General features: G+C 35.5%; 1 protein-coding gene across 1 annotated transcript in view; it reads left to right on the top strand.

The window, feature by feature from the left end:
* Window positions 1-23,775, top strand: part of DAAM (disheveled-associated activator of morphogenesis-like protein) — a 33,780-nt gene extending 10,005 nt beyond the window's left edge. The window contains exons 2-15 of the mRNA XM_066397667.1: window positions 2,169-2,291; window positions 13,939-14,058; window positions 18,439-18,597; window positions 18,655-18,888; window positions 19,372-20,053; window positions 20,106-20,316; window positions 20,613-20,743; window positions 20,794-21,008; window positions 21,058-21,246; window positions 21,297-21,595; window positions 21,652-21,955; window positions 22,008-22,256; window positions 22,456-22,669; window positions 22,731-23,775. Coding sequence (XP_066253764.1) covers window positions 2,169-2,291; window positions 13,939-14,058; window positions 18,439-18,597; window positions 18,655-18,888; window positions 19,372-20,053; window positions 20,106-20,316; window positions 20,613-20,743; window positions 20,794-21,008; window positions 21,058-21,246; window positions 21,297-21,595; window positions 21,652-21,955; window positions 22,008-22,256; window positions 22,456-22,669; window positions 22,731-22,981 — 3,381 coding nt within the window. The 3' untranslated portion in view covers window positions 22,982-23,775. The remainder of the gene's footprint in view (window positions 1-2,168; window positions 2,292-13,938; window positions 14,059-18,438; window positions 18,598-18,654; window positions 18,889-19,371; window positions 20,054-20,105; window positions 20,317-20,612; window positions 20,744-20,793; window positions 21,009-21,057; window positions 21,247-21,296; window positions 21,596-21,651; window positions 21,956-22,007; window positions 22,257-22,455; window positions 22,670-22,730) is intronic.
* Window positions 23,776-24,522: the final 747 nt, after the last annotated feature.

Below are 24,522 nucleotides of genomic sequence, written 5' to 3'. Positions count from 1 at the left end.
TCACATGAGTTTTATGAAGAGTGTCGTGGGCTTAAATCTACAAGAGGTAGCTATTATTTTTAATGTTATTTTGGATCGCATCTGGAGCAATTGATGGAGGTTTGCCCGTAATTCGATAAAGAGTTTGGACGAAGAATCATTTAAATATCGGAGATATATCCCGAAACAGCGAGTTATTTGATGAAAAATCTATTTACATCTTTCTTAGGTTTCTCTTTCACTGTTGCCCAACTGTAAAAGAATAATCAAGTATAACAACAAGGTCGCAAGACGCAAATTCATTTTCACATTTTTCAGTGATTCCTTCCTCTTATACTCTCACTCTGCGTTTACACTAATTGTTCGTCTGACTTCGTCATTCATTCAAGTAGTTTTCCTTGCTCGAAGGGAATCAAAGAAAATAGTTGCAGCGGACACGTGATAACGGTGCACCTCGGTTTTAATTAACGCATTTTTTAAACGCTCACGTGGTTATTAAGAGCTATAAAGCCATTCCCGTAGATCAAACCACGTTATTGATAAAGGAAGGGAGAAAATTACTGGCTCCAAATCAAAACATTCATTTGAATAAATAAGGTTGTGATGTTATCGTGTAGCTGCTACCTACCTAAACAAAATTATGCGTAAAAGGAATAGATATGGACACGTGTTTATGGTAATGGTGGCGAAATGGTCGTATATAAGGTTTTTGGCCTTGCAAAATACAGTTTCGTAGAAAGTATACATACTGATTATAAAATTATCGACACCGGTACTGCCGACTGATTTCGACGATTTCCTTAGTAGGACTTGCCCTCTTCCAACTCCCAGAAAAACTAAACAAAAATAGAAATTGGCGCATTTGTCGACTAAGCACTTAACAAAACAAACAGAAATAATCACTAATCTATCCTAAAAGCCATATCATGTACCAGTAATAATTCAACAAGTACCTGCATAGTGGTAGAAATTTGATGTCACATACACACCACAAAGAGTTTCCCAATATAAAAAGGCGATAACACGAAAAAACACTTCACGAGTGTATAGGGAAAGTCTCCAGTGGCACGAGAGTGTGAAATGCCTTAATCGCCTATTTAAGTCCGGTCTTGACCAACTCAAAGACATTTTTATCAGCTCAGCTTCGTGTTAAATAGTCAAGTCAAAGTGAGGCATTTTGACTTGAATGATAATAGGCATTCTTGTATAATTACTAGGTTGAGACAGTCACGTGGCGGCAGTGTTAACCACAGTGACTTGGTGGTTATTAACTTGTTAAAGTAACATGCCTTAAAGCAATCTTGATGATACCTTCACGGCAATGGCGTTCGATTGGCTGGAGGACTTTAAAGGTCTGCAATTACCTCTACGCTCTGAAAATTCACTGCAGCCCCGATTGACCGTCTCACGGTAAGCTTTAGATTTCCTCATCGATTGTTTCGACCAGCAATTGATAAATAAATATTTATTAAAACACACCCATCTCGCGTACCCTACATTTCGTAGAAGACAAAATTATTCTTGCTAATATCAATGCCAGTAAGAGCAGGTTGAATAGGCTAGTAAGTAGGTTTTTCAGTAGGTTTGTATACTAATCAAAGCCTCCGGCCAAAGTTAATGAAATGCATTGCGATTTGATGGCATTTGGTCGACGGCACTAAAATATTTCGAATGCAGCACGATTTATAGAGAGAACCGAGAGGAATTATGAACCTTGAGATCCAGTCCGTAATGCGTTCTCACAGTTTCTCACCCCTCCTACTCAACTGATTTTTGATTAATATCAAATATGATCCTTATATTTGATATTTAATCCAAAATGACTTTTTCATATTTTCAAATATGTGCTAAATTTTCGACGACCTTTAGCGTCGTATGAAGAAGGCAGGAATGTTGTTATTACGCTGAAAACCGGGAAATCAGGTGTAGAATGCGTTATTACAATTTCTCAACTCTTCTACAGACGCTCTTGATGAAAATTCTACCACTTTACCTGTTTACCTGAAATAATGTGACCACTTGCAATTAAACAGTCGGATCTGAATCTAATAGTGACCGCACAAGTCATCCAGCTCTACGACTTTATGGGGAATTGAGGTTGACTAGCGCCCCATTTTTTTCTTCTTTGGAATGCATTATGATTGTTATTAAGAATCTTAAAGTTTTAATATAGTATTTTTTCTTTCCAGGGTCTTCCCAAGTGTTCCATAAAACTTCCAGTTTGGGAAAATATAACCGGCGCCCTGCCTCGGCTACACATTCCAGCCATGCCGGCCGTGCGGACCAAGCGCGGCTGGTGCGGCTGTTTGCAGGTTAGTCTTCATTAGGTTTACTAGTTAAAAAGAAACTTTTTTTTAAGAAATTTTGTTGCACTTCGATAAAATGCATAATTTACTACGCCGAAGATTCACGGAATCCAAAAAGTACAGGGTGGTCCACATTCGAGACGTATCATCGGGATCTCGGAAGCTATGAGATACGAGGTCGCTTAAATTTATTCTATGAGAACCCTGAAAAATTTCAAACACTTCCAGGAAGGCATCCAGAAAAAAACATTTCTAGTTTTTCGTGACTTTATTTGAAGAAATATTTCAAAACAAATGTCACTCCATTATTACCACTTTTTTTGAGACTCCTTAGCATATTAATTTGCGTTTGTTTACTAAAATTTGAAACTTTTGCGTTATTATGATTTCAATTTAAATAATTTAATTAGATCCGTAATTTAAATCACGTTTTAATACTACTTTAAAGATTTTTTATTCTTGTAATTAACACTCTAAAGATAATAGTTGAGTATTTCTATTACAATTGTAATAGATTTTTATCATATCACGCTTTCCTAGTTATAAGAACATTTTATTTTACTTTAATAATAATTAATACCAACTTTATAATTTACCGAATAGATTTAATAGAACTGCAATTTGACAATTAAACAACTTGACAATTATTTACTTATTTACAAAAAAAAGTAGAAAAAGCTTAATCCATAGCTTTCTGCTTGTACAGATATTAGTTTTTTTTATATTCCTATCTGTTTTTATACTTTATAAAAAATTATTTGTTATTTATTTCATATATTAAAATTGACTAAAAACATATATTGCGCAAGCTGAAGAACCTGCAACGAAGACAAACCTACGCTAAAAACGGTACATGGAAGAATGATAGATATATGTGCTATTTAAAAGGGTATTTGTATCACATCTACTACTTTTTTTATGGTAATTGTGTGCAATTGTTTCTAGAAGGGCAAAAGGTAATAAAAGAAGATAAAAATTCAGGTCCGTATCTAAAAAGTTACATTGATGGTGGCTGCAAGACGAAACGTCGGATTTCGAATTTCAAAACGCCATCTTGTAGGGACGAAAAAGTGATAATAATGAAGTAACATTTGTTTTAAAATATCTTTTTAAAACAAATCAGGAAAAAATATAAATAATATAGTAAAATTTTGTTTTTTTCTGGGTATCTTCGAAAATATTCGACATTTTTCCGGATTCAAAGGCATTAAATTGTGCAATTTTACTCCAATTTAAGCGACTTCGTATCTTGTACTTCGAGATCCCAATAATACATTTCGAATTTGGACCATCCTGTACATTATTATAGAGTTTTATTTTAACAAAAAATCTTTTTACTTATTTGACTATGTGTTAGTATATTTACTGCTTAGAATTTTAATAAATGTGATTCATTGGGACAAAATCCACTTGTTCAAGGGTAGTGGAGAGTTGCTACAATATCTCCATTTCTTCTGCGACAAAATCATTATATGTAATATTAAGGTACATACACAATTGAGAATTAGAACGTTTGTCACCAGTTAAAAAACTTTAAAGATACCGAGCCTTTGAAATTCACACTAATAGGTAAATATTTTCAATAATTCATTTAACTACTTTCAATTAATTTCGACATGACAACTTTAACAATTTCTCCAACAACAATTTTACAAAATATTTGACACGCCAGTGAATATTGCATAATATCAGTTATTCTAATGCAGACTGAATATTTGGTTTACATGTTTAGTTAACTATTATAAAGTAATAATTAGGACGACGCAAAAAAGTGGTAATAACTAGCAGGAAGTAATTGGCAATAGGCGAAAGAAGTACAACCTTGCTCGGTTCGTGAGGTATTTGGTTCACGAATCTGTACTATTTCCCTTTGAATTTGTTTATGATGAAGTAGTTGTAAGATTGGCATAAACATTAGGTGTTCTTGTGAGAAACATCGGGCGTTTATGTGTTCGATTTTTTCTTGTTTATGAGGCAAAAAATTTATTGAAAATCTCTTAGGCACACAGCTGTTTTCTTGTGCTCGATAGAAAGGCAGCAATCAGTTACGACATGTGAGTAGGTACCTTCAAAAAAACTTCCTTTATGAGATTAGATCAATTTTGTAACATAAGGCTACTCTCCTTATATAAACAACTTTCCAATGACCAAGCAATCGGGCCGATTGTAGGTATATATTGCCTGAATAAGAAAACGCAGAAAACCATTAATCATACACACATATAATAACCCAACACACACGAAAATATCAGATTCTGTATCAAAAACTATTAATAATGGCCCGTCGTAATGCCGAAAATAATAAGTTTTCTTCACCAGCCGACTCATTTAATAAGTAATAGACCTATGCGGATATGGCCATCGGTAACTTTCATTTTTAATGTCGCCTATTATTTTTATATTAACTTTGCGTGTATGTTAAGCACCAACAGAATTCGGAACCGCATTCCTTTGTAATTAATTACTCATTAGTTTCCCAACAGTTCGGGCTGTTTTATGAGCACAATGACATAGGACTTGTCAACATGAGAAGCTTTTCTCTTCCTTGCTCACGACAGAAAAAATCGTTATTAAAGATGAGTGTCCGAAGTATAAAATACATGTATAGGTAACTAGACGTAACTCCAAGATAACTGTGCATCAAAAAACGGCACTCCACTTAACTTTAGTTACACGAAAACCTTTCTAACGTGAACAATGGTGTAAGATACGAGAGTGCTGTCCTAACGGTCAGTGAGTAGCTCTCCATTGACAAAAAAAATGGTGGGTGGTTAACAGGGGACTTACCCCTCAAAAAAGATCCACATGCGAAAGGACAATTATATGTATCTATTTACAACCATGTACGTATATATGTTGATATTGCTACCCTCGTTACGGGTTGAGAAATACCATATTACACACCTACCTCTAGTTTCCGCCGACGAAGAGGAAATATTTTCCATCTTCATATCTCGCCCCCTGGCCTATTTTAATTGATTTTTAACACAGTTCCAAACAAACTATGTATATTTTTTGTATTTTATTCTGCAAAACTTCCCATTAGAGTATTTTTAGAGTTCAAATTTTTTAAGGTTTTTGGCAAGAAACTGACGTTAAAGTATATTCATTACATCTGTTTACCCATGTAAACTAATAATTTTACAAGACAAACATCAAATCTAACAACATGCTACAAGATGAAAGCAAATTATGAATATATTTTATGGTTGTAAACAAACCACGCTAGAAAGTTTCCTTTCTGTCTCGAGATTTTATAGCTAACCTCGACCTGCGCACCTCAATAAAGTATCAAATCTGTCAACAGTAATGAAGCACTTTCCACCGCGGCATGTATATACTTAGCAGAATGTGCTCTGTTCTATACAGGGTGTTATTGAAGTACGTGGCCAAATTTTAAGGAATGATTTTTGAGTGGTTCTGAGACGAAAAGTTTATATAAACGGAGGTCCGGTAATGCTTCGTTTTTAAGATACAGGGTGTCAAACTTTTTTAAAAAATTCGTTTTTTCATAAAAATCTTAATAATCCTTTAGTCGATTTTGTTAAAACTTGAAATTTATTTATGGTTAAATGTTTTTTCCTAAAAAAAGCGAATCATTTGTTTAAGTATAGTTTTAATAAAATTTTTTTCTTGTCTGATTTTTCTTAAATTTTCGGCGTTACCTCTATGCGCACTACTAGCAAAAGGAGACAGACAATTTCTAGTTTAAAAGATTCCTTTGTACTATATTAAAAACTGTCACAAAATTTTAATATCATATTAGTTTGCGTCCTCTTGTTATTTAGGAGTTTTTTTAATACGTAACGATTAAAAAAAGTTTGACACCCTGTATCTTGAAAACGAATCATTACCAATTTTATGCTTATATAAACTTTTCATCTTAGAATCACTCAAATAATCACCCCTTAAAGTTTGGCCACATATTTAAATAACACTCTGTATGGCGAACAACTGTAAACTACAAATTTATTTAAAATATAATTTATGTAGCAAACTAGTATGAAACATTTAGTATGCAATTAAAGATTCGCTCTTGCGATTCGGGACATTTCGTATTATGTTCTCAGCTGATTTCTCTTCTCTTGTTATACCTGTACCTTAGTGTTCTGTATTTATTGCGGAGATTTGCACAATCCGGGCCAGCTCGCTCGGACCTACGCCCGACCCGGCCCGAAGTTGGAATTTGAAGTGACTTTAAAACAAGCATGCCTCAAGCTGTAATTCCAAGACTTCAGAGCCTCAATTTTCAATGAAAAACTTGAATGCATTATTGCTTTTGATGCCTTCTAGAGAGCTGTCTGAATGCTCGTTCAACTAATCAATATTGGCTCCAATTGAAACCTCCACGCTAAGCGCTGCCAAGCACTAGAAATGTAGAGTAAACTCAACTTCAAAACCCTTTCCATGAATGGCTTAGATGTCTTTTTGTGGCGTTTTTGATAAAATTTAATTTGCAAAATTTGAAAAAGATTTTTCTTTTTGAACTTTTTTACGCCACGCTTTAGGGATCAAGAATCCTCAGGGACCAAATATTAACTATCTCTTATTAGGTAGAAGTATTAACTACAATAACGGTTGAAGCCTTCTAAACCTCTGAAGGAGTATGCTAAACCCATTTTCAACAATAATTATTAAGTAATTTAATCATTTCTTTTTTTCTTTTAATTATTTCTCAAATAGAAGGACACTAGTTAAAATTGCAGTAAATTGAAAAACTCTTCAATTTAAATCCCAAATCCGCAAAAGAAAAGATGTTGAGGAGTATGTGGTATAATGCTTTTAACCATAACTTGACCATCTTCTTTTCTGCTATTCCTTTTCCGAGATTCAGAATAGTGTATTTGGTCATTTCAAATTTCTACCCATTCCTGTGATACAAGCACTTGGAAGCCAATTAAATCAAAAATCTAAGTAAATATCGAGCATTCTCAGCAATAATGGCTTGAAAAACATGTGTTGGGAATTCAAGTTGTTGCCAACACATCACAAAAAGACAACTACAAAAGCAAATAAATTGAAAAGCTTGAGAATACATACGTGAAAAGATTGATAAATGTGGAATTTGATATCATTTTTTATTAAATGACTCATACTGCATGGTTGATTGATGTGATTAAGCTAACAGGAATTTAAATCAGTAAGGATATGAGGCAAGAAATCACGTCTGACCCACAGAGAAAGTCGAATATACACATAAAAAATCTTGCAGGCCCTACATATTGCATATAATTCCTGAAGATTTGAGGTATTTGATAGATAATATGGGCGTGATTTCATTGCTCCAAATAACATATGTATATTTTCAGAAACCGGTTGGCAATCACATCTATTGCTGTAGTCGAGGGCAACAAAAATTCAGTAAAGTCAGAAAGTAAATTGACTACGGAAATGTAGATAGGAAAAGGCCAAAGAAGATCAAGAAGAATTACATCCTCTCCTCAGTAACGTTTTTCCAATGTCAGTAGCATCAGATTAAGGGATGTTAATAACCCATCTCATCTTCACTAAAGGCCATCATGATCTATATTTCACTTAACGCAGTGACATTAAATAACGGCTTCTGCTTGACCCAGATGCAGTAGAATTTCCAATCTTCTCATTTGATCCTAAGACAACTTAATGTGCTTCTATTGCTCTTATGCTTATGAGCCCATTATCAAGTAATTTCCTGTTATCGGAATGGACTATTTCAGTATGCAAATGTGGCCGATGAGAGCGTGTTCGACGCCGCTGCCGGCAGATTTATCATACCCACAATACGAATGAAGATATCTCGGATTTAGATTCGCAAAAAAATTACTAATTGGTGATTAATCGACTTGAACGTTTTTGTGTGGGATATCGGCAAGATCTGTTAACAGGTTGGATTTATTTTGGCGTTTAAATGAACGCTTATTAAACAATGGAAAAAATTGCGCATTATGCATGAAGAAAGTTGTTGCCGGACCATTAATCGGAAATTTGCTGTTGGGTTTTGACGCACTGCAATTTTATACCATTCAAGTAATGCATCGAACATTTAGTAAATGGTTTTGAAAGATCCACAGCAATCAACGCGTGATACAAGAGAACGGCATGGTTCTTATGTGGTTCGAGGAAGAACGTTCCAGCCTTGTTGCAGTAATCGTTGACATTTTCCAGACTTAGCTCTCGAGGTCGCCTCGCTCGTAAAACACTCGTTCTGCAATAAGTCACTTCCTGGGCTTGTGAGGTAAATAACCACTTCAGCAGCAATTCATCTACAAAAAGTGGCGTTGAGCGAAGCGTGATTGACAGTAAACCAAGGACTGCATATTTATCAAAAAATATTTTTAACAAAAAAAAACATTTTTACAGGTCCGTTGCTCGAGCTCAACCATGAAGCCGGTTAAATTAGGGCAAAACTGCGCAATTTAAAACTTATTTAGGACCCGCTTTGAATTTGGAAGAATTCCGCGAAATTCCAGAGATATGCGCAAAAAAACCGAAAAATAAATAATTTTTGTTGAAGAACAACTCATCGTAGAAATATGAGGCTCTGGCTTTGTTAAAAGTAATTATTTATAAAAATCAAATTTAAAAAAATCCCAATACAGTAGACACTCGATACCGTGAACCAAAATAAAACAACGCACGTTCACGTTAGAGATTTATTTATGTAATCGGGGGTTAATCTAAATAGAGTGTAAAACAGATTATTGGGTGACAAAAAAGTCTGAAATTTTAGTTTGCTTCGTAGGATTTGTAATTTTTTGCACAAGGGCTGTTTCTCTTAGTCTTTTTAAAGCTATGAGGTCTGTGAAGTCCACACCACTATATTCTGCCCACTGGATTGCAGTATTTAATGCAGTTATAGCGCTGTCCAGTGACACTTTACTTGACATTTCTTCAAAATTCTCGACTACATGAACTTCACATTCTTTGTCAGCATCGTTCCATTCCAATACATCAGTTTCCTTGAATGTGGCCTACAAATATACATAAATTACATATGTAATAACAGATTTAAATTGTAAAGATAAATCCCTTACTTGTGGTGCTAGTGTATTGAGAAGATCACAGGATTTGGAGATTAAGCCTGCCTTATCATCGTCCCATCGACGTTTTAAAACAGAAAGAGGTAATTCATCATCGTCATCCTCGGACATTTCAGTGTTCTTTAAAATATTTCTCCAACATTTTGCAATAATTTGTTAATCGAGTCGATTCCATGCAGCCGTTAAGTTGACAACAGCTTCCTTAATAGTCAAGTTTTTCAATGTATCAGTTATGTTTGAATAACTTGCTATAACATCGGCAAGAAGGCTATTCCTGTAATATAATTTTGATCCATAGGTTGGATAAGCGGCGTAACGTTAGGTGGAAGAAACATTGTTACTATCTGTCCATCTTCGCTCTTTAATTCTTCTTCGTTTGAATGAGATGGCGCGTTATCTAGCAGAAGTAAGGCTTTTATCGGGAGCCCTTTATTTGACAAAAAACGTGTAACCTGTAAAAGAATACGTAAATTTATGCTACGATTTCAAGAAAAATACACAACAAAATTTACCTGAGGTACAAAGGAATGATGGAACCATTTTTTAAAAATCCAAACACAGCGGTCATCCACGCTGTCTTGGAGTGTTCATAATCAAGAGGGCAAGTAAAGTTTTTAAATGACCTTGGATTGGCAGCCTTACCGATAACTAATGGTTTTACTTTATGTCTTCCAGTAGCATTTGTGCAAACTAGTAATGTTATTCGTTGTTTTTCAGTCTTTCAATGTTTTGTCCGGTAGAAGTTTCCAGTATAAGCCCGTTTCGTCAGCATTATAAAGTTGATCTAATGCAATTCCAAGTTTCTGCATTTTATTTTTTAACTGCTTTTTGAAAGGGTCAATAAATTCCGGTTGGGAAGAAAGTTTTTCCCCGTAAATTTTTAAAAACCGAATTCCAAATCTTTTTTTAAACCTCTGTAGCCATCCCTCACTAGCCGTAAATTCCTTATCAGGAATTACATCTTTTATTTCAGAATGTATGGATTTGGCTTTTTGCTTTATCATTTCTCCGCTTACGACAACATTTTTACAACATTTCGTTGATTTAGAAACCATTTGTATAGCTGTTTTTCCATTTGTGGTAATCCAGACCCAGTGACAAAGTGTTTTTCTTTTACTTGATCCAACATATGTATCTGTTATTACTCTTAAAATGGTTTCTTTCATTGCTTTATTTTGCAAATCGTAGATTCAGCTATATTATATTTTCTGGATAAATTTGAAACACTTGCACCTTTACTTAGCTCCTGAATTACGAGAGATTTTTCATGGAGAGTTAAACACTTTGGTTTTTTCAGCGACATTACATATAACAACACGTATTCACTAAACCTTTCGACAACCGTTCAAAAGCAACAGGCAAATGGTGCAATGCAAAAAATGAAACTACAAAGTAAAACTGGGGAAATACCGGGCACGACCCGGGGTCGGGCAACCCCGTATTGACCACGACTGCCAGGGAATCCCCAGAGTAGCTCCCCCGGTAACGGAAATCATTTGTTCACGTTATACGGTGGTTAATGTGACAGAAAGATGATTCACGTTATCCGGAGGTTTACGTTATCCGATGTTCACAGTATCGAGTGTTTACTGTATTTGGTTTTTCGTGGATATCTGCGAAACTACTCGAAATGTTTCCAATCATCAAGTATATTCTCAATGAGCATCAAGTTGCCCAACTTTGCCCTAACTTAACCGACCTCACAACTCTGCGAATAATTAAGACACCCATGCTTAAGCTCGGAATACCGACACTCTGTATATTTCAAATCTGTCTTCTTCGTTATAGAGGTTTCGAACTGCTCTATACCCCTTACCCTTTACTCCACTTAATCCTGCAGCTATCGGGTGGATGTTAATATACTTTTCAACTTAATTCCTTTAACCAATTTAAGAAATCAATTACCAATCTATGTAAATTGTTTGTTGTCGTGCTATGCTGAAGGTTAGCGATCGACTAATAATCCTTTATTATTCGCTTATAGCTAAATGAAAAAATGCCATTTCGATGATGAAGAGAAACGGTCCATTACAACGAAATTTCATGTTGAGATCAAAGGATAATCGGCCATGTGGGTGGAAAATGGCCTTTTTCCTTCCATGATGATTATCTCGAACGTTGTTAACCGCTATATTTACTATTACTTTCTCCATGGTTTGCTTGTCAGTAGGCACTTTTACCTTTTGCTACATATACATACACGCATTTAGACAGGTGATTTGCATAGCACATAAACCTTAAAAGCTTATTTGCTCACGCGTACATAAACTTGAACTTTACTAAGGATTTCTAATCATTTTTTTCGAATGCTCGCAATTTCCTTTCAAGTTCATCAATCTCTATGGACACATTTACCTAGTTATTGCCGCAAATTGTACATAACGTGTTGATAAAAATTTTCTATTTAACGTGTTGATGACTAAAAATATCAATGTCTCGTCTCGTTGTTGAATCCATGAATGCACATGTAGAATCCTTTGATTTTATTCATATGATGACATCAGATCGGGCAACAGGGAATTTTTTTCCTGGAGGTCAATTTCCAAATTTTTTGTGTTTTTTTCTCATTCAATATTCCTTCTAGGCCAAATTTAAGCTAAAAAATTTTTTTTTCCATACACAAATGACCTCAAAACTTCCATGGTTATTAATTATAAAGTATTGTTCCTCCAATCTTTAAAAATCCACTGTTGGAAAAAGTTCAGTAGCTGATTTTCAAAATTTAAATTTAAAAAATTGAGGGTAACAAAAACTCACTAAATTCACAACATTTAAATCACTTTATAATGAATAGATCTAGAGGAAGGATGGATATGGTTTACAGACTGAGACGTCCATCCTCTTTTCCTCCCCAGCGAAGGCCGAGCTAATTTATCCCGATTGGCATTAGTCACCTTGATGTAACTCAACTCAGCTGAAAGTTAGTTTTCTAATGGATTCTCAAGTATTAAATTAAGTTGAAATTGAAAACCTTCAAGAATCATCCCTTACGACTTTCCTTTACATACATACTGGTCGACTAGAAATTTTTCTGAGGGTCACATGCCGAGTTGATTTCTTAATTTGATTGCAAATCTGCTATTAAAATACTTGAGAAAGTCAATACTTTAAAAAATCTTTTAAAAGTTCTCTGATGAAGTGGAAAATGAATGTGCAATTATCCTTGAAACACTTGGGGAAATCAAACTGATCACTTTCCTTAAAAGATCTTCAGTAGGCAAATATTGACGAATATTCCCTCCCACCTCCCTCATGTTAATAAACTCTCCGCTTAAGCAATGCAATTAGCAAAAAATTACAGTGGCAGTTGCTCACTGATAAAATTGTGTAAGAGAGACTTAAAACTGTGATTGACTTAGAAGATCTATTTAATAGCTCTTTAAAAAGCTTTCAAAACGAGATTGTAAAGGCCTGGAAATTGCCGTAAATTCATCCTCAGCCAAGGATTCCGAGAACTATTTGAAACTCTTCTTCAATAACATTCGTTTAAAGTTTGAAAAAGTGATCGCATTTAAGGCATTCTGGATGGCACTAAACCTTCCGAAAAGCTTCTTAATCTTAAGTCTGCGCTAACGCTTTGGAAATGGATTGAAAAAACTTCTCTACTGTACAGAACTAAAAGTCTATGGGCATTTTTAACCGTTTCTTTTTTCAAGCTCGAAAATTGAGATACAAGTTCGAATTGTTACGTTAACATCTTCGTTGAAGACCGTTGAAAATTATACTGCTTTGGGTAAACCTCGAGGTGTTTGCACACGACAAGCCTTTCCGTGATTGTAAATTAATAGTCGAATTAACTTATTTCACCACACAATGTAGGTCAAAGGCTTTGCATACTATTATGTATAAAGTATTTACCGAATGCAATCGAAACGTGGAAATCGCCGTCTGAATAATGTAACAAATTCATACATCCAGCTCTTCTGAGACCAACAACCGCGATGGTTTCACTTTTACCTCATTAGTGGGGCCCGATAAGATACATTTCAGCAATTTGTCGAAATTCTATTATCCAAATAAGCATTAAAAATTGGCTTAACGTTTACAGTTATTATAACGTGTGAAATACTTAATTTAAAATTTAAATTATGATGGTCCATGTTGGTATTGGAAACACGCATATGAGCGCAGATTAGCGCTGGAAGAGTTGTGTAGCTGTGGGTTTGGAATGGGAAAAGTGATTAAATTTGATCGAGAAGTTGCATTTTCGAGCCTTGGAGGGGGATGAAGTAAGACGAAGGTCATGAGGGAAAGAATGTCGGATACAATAAGCTGAGAAAGAACGCCCATATCATTTCAGCCAAACCTTTTTTAATTAAAAAACGAACAATAAACAAAAGGTGCTATTGACTATTAGTATTCAAATAGCATTCCTCCCAGCTTAATCAGCGGAGAAATTTTTTTATTGCGGTTATTATTAGATCTAATGGATATCTAGTATTTGCTTTTTATTTAAATTAATTTGAGAAATATTTATGAACTGTGACGAGACGGCTACCAGTTTCTACACTCAGCGCCCATTTATAACGGTCTTTACGATACGGCGTTGGTCAAAAATAAACTAACAGAGAATTTTAATCCATAACCATCTGCGGCTCTCCGTCCAAACGAACTTGATCTTGACTCTCTTGCAGGACGATGAGCCTCCAGAAATCACCTATATTGTGGAAAACACCGGGAAACTCCAGGCAATCACCCCCACCCAACCAATGCCTTGCCAAGAGGAACTTGACATCAAGTTCGCCGAACTTGTGGTGAGTTTTAATGAACATAATTAATTATCGCAATCTGAACCGCCGCACCGCAGGTACCTTCATAAAAAAAATGAAGACAATTTTAGAAATGTCTTCAAAGTGGACAAAAGAATCCGCGTGAAGCATAAACGCCATATGGCAATATGTTAATGGCAAATTAGAAAGATTCTTGCATAGTCGCGTACTAAATAATTTCCGCGTATTGCAGTACCCAGAGGTGAGTAGCGTAAATATGGCGACGACAGATGTTTGAGGCGATCGGTTTTTGTAGCTCAGTCATTATTACTTTTTGCGTGATTTAATGCTCATGAGAACTATCTAATAGGTTATAAATTATTTTTTAATGTGGCATTTGGATATATTGCCGTGGTTATGGTAGTTGTTTCCTCTACATAGAAGCAACGATTTTTTATTCCTTTTTAAGGTTGTTATTCTGGAATTTGTTATTTAAGCAATCATACCTTAGGTTAGCTCATTAAGCGCAAAAAAGAACGATAGACATGTATCTTGCTGGTACCAAATTTTTGGGCAAATAAAGAATAGATTTTCAATTGTTCAACCCTGCTAGTACCCTCTGGGCAACCATGGAATGCCATTCATCCCTTCATCGTGTTGTCTTATGTTTGTCTTCATTCAGTTCTTATATATTTTTAGGTTTATTTGCTAAACAGTTCTTTTTTTAATTACATCGCCATAGAAAATAATGCGTAGCTGAAACATCCTGAGGCCTCGCTAGCTAAGGAATTATGTTCGTTGAAACGATAATTTGGAGAATTATCTCGAAACTGTACGTGCTGAATCTTGCGGTGTAACCGGTCCCATCTCCTTGAAGAAAACGTAATCCAACATCCTCAATTTGTGGACATAAAATTTTTTCACGATTTTGACATTTCTTTATTTTGATTATTATTCTCTTTGAAAACAAATAATAATACCAATCAATTGAAGGTTGTTCCATACTATTGAAAGTGCTTTCTATGTCCAAGACAGCCATTATCCCGGGTTTTTTAAAACTTCATGTGTTACGATTTTGCAGTTTCCCTAATTATTTTTTTACTACATTCACTGTTGGTTTATCATTTAGGAATTCACAGCGATTTGTCGGAAACTTCCCTGTTTCAATTGTTTGTGCGGAAACTGTATACGTTACCCGGAAACTGTTGATTATTGAAAAAGTTCTTGTAGACAAGGTTTTAAAATTTCGTGATACCTGTCTGAGAGCATCATTTGGAAATTTGACAGGTGTCAAACATTTTTCACATTGTCGACATGTGTCAAATTACGTATTTATGTTTTTCTCGAAAATTTTAAATAGGAGTGTAACAAGTTTTTGTACTAACTTAAACCGTTCTATTATACCCTCGAAAAGGCAAAATCAGTTGGCAATTAACATAGCGCATGTATCACAAAATATTGTCAGATTTTAAGGAGAATCCAAAAATTTACTAATATAGAGGGTGTTCCGTTTATACTAAGAAAGTCGACATGTACTTCCGGTAGAACCGGAAATGCTAACACTTTGAAAATATTTTTGGTAAATTGTCCTCACGCCCTTTGGTAGATCTCCACATTTTAAAGCCTTTTCTGCTAAACTGCAGTTAAATTAAAAGTACAGAGTAATCGGCAGAAGTACGCACCGTATGGGATTTTTTTTAATTTGAATTTATCAGAGAATTTTATTCTTGATAAAAGTTTGTGCATTCTTGCAAACTTAAAACGCAGTTTACAAAATTTGTATCTCTCATTTCATATGGAGGAGAATCAAAAAATATGAAAATGGCCCATGCGTAAACTACCTTTATTTTTAATTTTAGAGAAAACATGTATTATGAAAAGTTGCTTAGAATTCAAAGATAAGCCATCAATGAAATTTCAAGTTTCTATCCCGTAAAACATTTTTTCGGATTTTTTTATGATTTACCTTGTATAGAAAATAAAACAAATTTATTCAGTATGCCAGTTTCGGTTCAAAGACGATTAAAAAATATAAACATTATTATTAATTACTGTATATCTTAAACGGTCATTGCGTTAATTTTTGCGCGAGGTGTAATTTCCTGGAAGTGAGAAAGTTCATCATTATCAGTCGCGTCTTGTATGTTTGCCAAGGTCATTATAAGCACTATTATTAACAAAAATGTGTAAATACCCAATTAAAACTAGGAACTGTTCCAAAATTCGAATACTCTCTTACCCAACAAGGTTAATGACTTTCAACATCTAAATCAATACTTGAACTAGCAACGTAACAACAGATCATCTAATCCGTTACCTCGGCCTGTGCATTATGCAATTTAATTGTAATAATAATTATTATTGGTGGTAGCAGGTGCTTCACGTTCATTGGCCAAGAAAAACATTAGATAATCTTTCTTCATTTCTTCCTGTCCAAGAACAAAGAGATTCTTCAGTTATCTAGATCGTGGCGAGTATCGTTTATATTGATTTACCGGCAGTTAGGAATAGTTTTCGATAATAGCGCCTTTCGATTATTGATCGCATGCTTTTAAACCCCGATTAGCTCTTATTTGATTCATGGGAATGAAAATTGGTGTTCGACAATTGCTGCAGGAAATAAGATAGATAATCATCTCAAAGTATTTATTTGAGATGAAAAGAACGAGCTGCTTCGTGGGGCATAGAATTTACGGGGTAAAAGCACTCAGTGAGATAGAACTTAGTTAATGTTACCTCTGTTTTAGAAATTTTCGGAAAAAGTCGGGAAAATTTGACCATTCAGATGATGGAATGATGATGATATGACGTCCCTATAAAAGCAGGTGCCTCGCTTATAATTTCTTTACTTATAATATCTATTTTTATTTCTTCTATTTTCGTGTTAATTGCAATAAATAGGGCAACAAACCCTATAAAACTTCCTTGATAATCGGATGAGTTCCCAAAAGTCCTTTGAAAAGTATGAAGATATAAATAGAAATAGCTATTAGATACGCGCAAATTACCTCACGCATATTAAAACCATGTGAAACTTAAATAAGATTTTCGAAAATCTCCAGATGTATAAAAAAATCACTTAAAACTGTATCAATTTCAAACTCACCCGATACCTTCAAAAATATATTGAACATTTCCTAAACCAATATATGAAAACAGAATCGCTTCAAATTGCCAAAAAATAGGGCGAGAAGATCTTTACAAAAAAGATCAAATCTTGGAAAGCCCAAAGATGTCTAGATTTTCCCTAGAAAATCCAAAAGCAATTTCTAAGAGTCGAAAAATCCATAAAATTATTTGTTGTTTTTGAAATTGTTGATCGATTGAATTCCTGAAAAATCCCAAAACAAAATCGCGTAAAAATCAACATTAAAAATTTCAATAATTTTCAAAAATATGCGATAATCTCTTTTAGAAAGTTTCAAGAAAATCTCAGTTCCCAAAAGATCTATATGGAAGATATTTTAAAGATCAATGTGAATATCTATGATCCACAAAAGTTCCATGGTATCTAAATCTGCAAAAATCCCTTGTGAATCCCACAGAATTAACAGCCTTCTAACGCAAAGTTAAACTATTTTCGTAAGTAAGTTAAGTTAAATAGACCTATCACTCCCCCCTAACACCACGTGGCATCTTTTTTCCCATATTTTTGCCACCCCGATATGGTATATAAAATGAGATTTTGTTCAACATTTTTGGGCTGACCTGGAAGTTTTAGTTTAATCTGAAGAAAAATAAAAAATTGTAAGAGTTGGCAATATCTCGAAGATATCCGCTTACCAGGCATACGTATTTTGGTCGAAAGTGGGGTATGTAAAGACCTCGAATACAAATCTTGTTTACGCATCTTAGATGATTTAACACTCGTGTCAAATATTTGACTCATTGCATTCAAAACGATGATCGAAAATCTCAACACGCGGTGTGAAAGTCGAAGTCCAACCGCGAAGAATTCGTCATTCATTTGGTTTGCCGATGCTGATCTGATTACAAAACATACGAGAAAAATCTCCTTATGGTGCCGTGTCAGTTGTAATAATCAAAAATTTGGGCCTGGCCATGACGTATACTTTCTTCAGTTACTTTCCTTATCAGGGCTTTCATTGTTTATGTGAATAGCATTTGGTACATCAATACATCATCCAAGTCATTCATGTAGGATGAAATAAATATACAACGATTTTTACACAACGAAAAATAAAATGAAGTACCCTCCTTCGGAGATGTGTGTCTGTTCTTTTCTATGACCGATGTTCTGTTTTCCCTCCACTATTCCTGTTCTATTTCTTCACTTGTTACTCGTACGTACTGTAAATTGTATGTTTATGAATTGGAAGGAAAGATGATATTGTCTTCCTCTAAATGAAGAAAGAAATTTCGATGTATTATCCGAGAAAAATAACTTTAAACTCTTCGTCTCAGGACGAACTAGATCTGACCGCCCCGAATAAGGCCGCCATGTTGAGCCTCCCTCCTCAGAAAAAGTGGCAGATCTATTGCTCTCAGAAAGGTGGAGAGGATACGACAGACCACACGACAGCCCCTGAAGACTACATTGAAAGACTGAAATCCCTAGCCACTGTAAGGATGATTTCACTTTTTTCATTGATGGTGAGATAATGAACATTTCACTCTTAGGAAAAATACCCAGAGCCATATATTGAAGAGGAAGAGATCCGACTAAAAACGAAGCAAATAGACGCACTCAAAACCGCCCTTAGGACATCGACGCACAGTTTCGTCATCAAGTTTATCGAATTGGAAGGCTTACAGGTTCTTTTGGACTACCTGTCGGCGATGGACTACTCTACAGCCCAAAGTTCCATCCATACTAGTATTATTGGCTGTGTCAAAGCTCTAATGAATAACTCGGTATGTATTTAGAAGACGAATATTAGCCATTCCAGTAATGGGGCACGTTCTTCGAGTTCGAATCTCTTTTTGGAATTTTCAAAGTTCGTATGCAAACTGAAAATTTCCTATAGTAAAATTGGTTGTGCTTCGCCACTGGTATTTTGCCATTGCTATAAATTCTTTAAAAAAAGTCAAATTTTTTTAATGCTTTTTACTCTACATTCACTTTACACATGTTATGCTACTGGTTTTCTATGAAAAATGTCGGGTATAATATCGAGTTTAATCTAATGAAGTAATGAAAGTAATTTGATAAAATTAAGAAGTTCAATTTAAAAATGTACGATTAAAATTTCATCGAAATCAGAAGTGTACTGGGACGGTCTCCCATATTTTGTCACAATGTTATTGTACCATTGATACCATATAACCATTGAGCTTAACCCGTACATTTATTGTACTTAAAAAATTCTAAAATTTCTCAATTTTTGAACATCGCAGACTGGTAGGGCACACGTGCTCGCCCACCCAACGAGCATCAACACAATCGCCCAATCTTTAAGCACCGAAAATATCAAAACGAAAATAGCAGTTCTCGAGATTTTGGGTGCGGTGTGCCTGGTACCAGGCGGGCACAAAAAGGTTCTGGATGCCATGCACCATTACCAAAAATTCGCATTCGAGAGGGCGCGATTCCAGGGCATCATCAACGACCTAGATAGATCTACCGGTATCTACAGAGACGAAGTTAACTTGAAAACTGCCATAATGTCCTTTGTCAACGCTGTTCTCAATTATGGCCTTGGTCAGGAAAATCTTGAGTTTAGACTGCATTTGAGATACGAATTCCTGTTGTTGGGAATTCAGCCGGTCATTGATAAGTTACGATTGCACGAAAACGAGACTTTGGATCGGCATCTGGATTTTTTCGAGATGGTTCGAAACGAGGATGAGAAGGAACTTTCGAGGAAGTTCGAACAGGAGCACGTGGACACCAAAAGTGCCACTGCTATGTTCGATTTGATCAGAAGGAAACTGAGCCATACTGCTGCTTATCCTCATTTACTCTCAATGCTTGAGCATTGCTTACTTTTACCTCTGGACTATGGATCACATCCTCAGCACTGGCTGTTATTCGATCGTATAGTACAGCAGATCATTTTGCAGCATGGTGATGAAAACGGTTGGTTAATTCAACTTTATCAGTTCAGTGTAATTATTTGAGGACCTTTTAGGCCAGAAAGACCCAGATGTGTCACCTTTGAATATCAACGTTAAGGACTTGGTACATTTGTTAGCTAAAGAAGAGGAATTAGTGGCTGCCCGGAAAAAGGCGGAAGAACTGGAGAAGGAGAACTCTGATATGTCTGTCAGGCTTGCTAAGAAGGAGCAAGAGTTAGACCAAAGAACTCAAGAGAAAGAGGACATTGAGTCAAGTTTGTCCAGGTAAATTTTTACTTCTGCAGTATTCCATAATTGACAGATTGATAAACTATGAAAAGTAAAGACCAAATTCAAAATTATCTTATATCTTATATCTTATATCTATCTATATCTTGTGATCCAACGCGGTGATTCTAGAAAATGTTAATTGAACAAGCTTCTCTTTTGAATGAAGAGACCAGTTCAAAGTAGAAAAGCTGTTCAATTGTAGTAAAATTAATGGTTTTGAAGATATTTGATTTAGAATTTAACTTCAAATTTCATTGCTTGGAAACGAATGCAACATCAAAAATTTTAAGGGTAAAAGAAAGATTAGAGAAAGAAACAGCTCTCCACATAGAAACAAGGCAAAAGCTCAACGAAATGGAGTATAAGGCTGCAGAATTAGATAGGCAAGTGAACTGCGAGCGAGGGGAACGGTTCAGATTAGGCAAGTACAGTATTTGCAACCTTTCCCAAATTCTAAAAAAGATATTTCAGAACGCTTAGTTAATTCCGGAAGCATTCCAGACGATACCAAAGCCATAGGTTTAAACAAGACCATCGTAGACATTAATTCTTCAGGCGACCTTAAAAAAGAATCACCAGTAGTGATACCGCCACCTCCGCCACCTCTGGCACCGCCTCCTCCACCTCCAGGCCAGATGGCACCTCCTCTTCCACTTACGGGCCTGGCTCCTACTGAACCCTTAAAGGTAATTTCAATCTTTATTCGTTTCATTTAATAGAATTGTTATACTGTAGGTGGAAGTGGTGAAGAAAAATGTTCCACAACCCTCAAACCCACTGAAATCCTTCAATTGGTCGAAAATCCCTGATATCAAACTCACTGGGACGATTTGGAGTGAACTGGATGACACTAAATTGTACAACACCATGGAGTTAGACTGTATTGATAGACTATTCTGCGCTTACCAGAAAAATGGAGTAGCGGTAAGTATTAATGATGAATATGAATCCACATTAATATGAACCGATTCCAGAATGACGGTTCAATAGAAGATCTCCGGCAATTGGGCAAAAACAAAACTAAAATCCTTTCGGTGATCGATAGTCGACGAGCTCAAAACTGCACAATCCTGCTTTCCAAGCTGAAAATGTCGGACGAGGACATTATCAAGACCATCCTCAGTATGGACAGCAAGGAGAACTTACCCATCGACATGGTGGAACAGTTATTGAAGTTCACTCCAACACCTGAGGAGTGCGGTTTGCTGGAAGAGCATAGCGACGAAATCGACTCTCTAGCTCGAGCTGATAGATTTTTGTACGAAATATCCAAGTAATACTTAATCAAAGGTCAATTCCTTTCAAGAAACTCATCAACTCTATTTGTAGAGTTCCTCACTATGAGCAAAGGCTGCGCAGTTTGCACTACAAAAAGCGCTTCCAAGTCACTTTAAATGAAATTCTTCCGAGGATAACTAGTGTCATGGAAGCTTCAAGAGAAGTATCCAGATCTAGAAGACTTAGAAGACTTTTGGAAATCGTCTTGGCTCTGGGAAATTACATGAATAGGGGGGCTAGAGGCAATGCTTCTGGATTTAGACTGGCTTCCCTGAACCGCCTAGCTGACACCAAGAGCAGTTCTGCCAAAGGCACTACTTTGCTCCATTACTTGGTGCAGATCTTACAAAAGAAGGTAAACTCTCCAGCTTAGAATGTACGAGGCAATAACTAAATTTGATTGACAGTTTAAGGATATTTTGCGGCTAGACGAGGATGTCCCTCACGTGAGGATTGCGGCTAAAGTGTCACTGGGAGAACTGAGCAAGGATATGGCTCAACTCAGGGCAGGACTCAAGGATGTTACCAGGGAAATAGAGTTCCATAGAAGTCAGAGTCCATTAGCGAATGATAAATTTGTTCCTGTAATGAGGGAGTTCCAAGCTACGGCCACTTGTAGACTTGCAGAGGTCGAAGATCAGTACCAAGACATGAAGGTGAAGTTGAATGTTTCTGCATTTTTCTATTTCTGTCAATTTAAAATTTGAACCCAAAATATCTTATATGCACACCTTGTCTACTTAATCTAGAAATAGGCATCTCAAGCAATTCGACCAATTTTTCTCTACTTCAGCTTCTTGAAGATTGAAAAAGATTGATCAACACAAAATACTAACTTGAACTCATTCTTTACAGACGCGATTTGAAAGGGCGGTTCGTCTATTTGGTGAAGAAGCCTCAAATGCTCAACCCGACGAATTTTTTGGAGTGTTTGATACCTTTTTGACTGCCTTCATGGAGGCAAAGCAGGACAATGAAAACATGAAAAAGAGACAAGAAGAGGAGGAGAAAAGAGCCAAACAAGAAGAGCAACTGAAGAAGCTTACTTTAGAGCGAAAACACAGTCGAGGTAACATATTTCTAAAATTGTAAAATGAATTTTCAAACATACATACATAATTTCATTGCAGAAGGGATTCTCTCAGCCATAAACAAGAACATCACCCTCAAGAACGGAGATTCTTCGAAAGCAGGAGAGTTCGACGATCTGATTTCAGCTCTCCGCACAGGAGATGTGTTTGGAGAAGACGTCGCCAAATTTAAGAGGAGTAAGAAGAGTCGAATTCATCCCGGAAACTCTCCTCCTAGGAGAAACAGTGTTAATCGGGAGGACAGTAGGGAAAGGGTTGTTATCAACGTGAGCACTGGAAGAATTCAGTAAGGGTGTGACTGAGGAGATATAATCGGGAACAAGATGATGGGAGCTTGTTTTAGATTTTGTTACATTTTCAACGAGGCGAAATCAGAAAATTGTCGTTTGGCAAAAAATTTAAATCATAACTTTAAGTTATAAGCTCCTACTTGGAAATGAAATAAACTATTAATAAATTACGGAGAACTTGTACTGAATATCCAGGTATTATTCGTAAGTCACATGTGATTGAATGAAATCTTTGAAATTGTTTAGTTCTCTACAAAAATGATTCGAGTTCCCCACATAGACCTTTCCAAATCTTACGTTAGCGTATGTTTATATTTGTATTTTTGTATAATTTTGTAAAATTTTTGTATTTTTACGTGTGATTTTTAGGATTGTTAGTTCAACTCCTGTGTACAGGTTTCGTTTTTAGAATTATTATTTATACGACTTTTGACCAACAACAGTATATTTTTATTTATATTCAATTGCTTCATAAATATAATTATTTTGTTAATTGGTAGTAATTTATATTATAGCACCGTAATAAAGATATGGAGGGTGAGGCTAATTAAAGCTCAATTACTAGATGATTAACAGCTTAAGAATGGAATGTCCCAAACAGGGTTATCATTCCTTAAATGCTTCACTCTGCACCTTCAACATATACAATTACAAATAATGAAGGCAAATGAGTCTCAGTAAGTAACATGGTGTCTTAGATTTGGATGTTTACAATTTTTTACATTGCGTAATAATAATGAGGACCATAGGCTATGATGGTAGCATTTCTGCTAGAAGGAATTATACGAATTTTTAATAGTATTTTGTTGCTTTATTACTAACGCATTTTATCCTATTTTATATGTAGGACAAACCAATTCCCATGGCTTTCCATTGCTATCTTCCTGAACCGTACGAGTTAAGAGGTCGCTCGACTAAAACGAGAGTTGTAATACTTAGTGAAAACTAAGATTCGGATATGGGGTTGCCCGATTTCATTTGATTTGCGAAACGTTGGGAAAAAATTTATTTATGCCGAAAGTCATAAGTTTTTTATGGCCTAAATAAACTCTGACGTTAATACATTTTTTCTAATTAGATTCTAAGATATTAGCATTGAACTTAATTTTTTTAAGTACGGTCCTGGATTTTTGTCGAATTTTTACAGTTTTTATCCCCAATTCAAACATCTCTCACACGACTGCATGTTTTGACGTTTTTTCTTTGAAAACAGGGGCATCACCAGGCATTTTTATCGAAAATTTATGGCCAGCTTAACCAAAATTTATATTTGGATTATCACGTTCTTCGATAGTGTGATGTGATAATAATCCTCATGATGGTTTCTTCCCAAAGATACATCGAAACATGCAATCGTGTGATAGAGCATTGAATTGGAAATAATGGTTACTTTAATATTAAAACAGAAAATCCAGATTTGTATTTAAAAATTTATGATCGAGCAAATATCTCTGAAAATAACACGAAAGAAAATGCAATAACTTCAGCGTGTACTCAATAAACTAATAATATATCGTACTGAACTCTTTTTTCATTAAACC

Source organism: Euwallacea similis, chromosome 16 (assembly GCF_039881205.1).
Source record: "Euwallacea similis isolate ESF13 chromosome 16, ESF131.1, whole genome shotgun sequence".
NCBI lineage: Eukaryota > Metazoa > Arthropoda > Insecta > Coleoptera > Curculionidae > Euwallacea > Euwallacea similis.
This window is presented reverse-complemented; position numbering and strand designations above follow the sequence as displayed.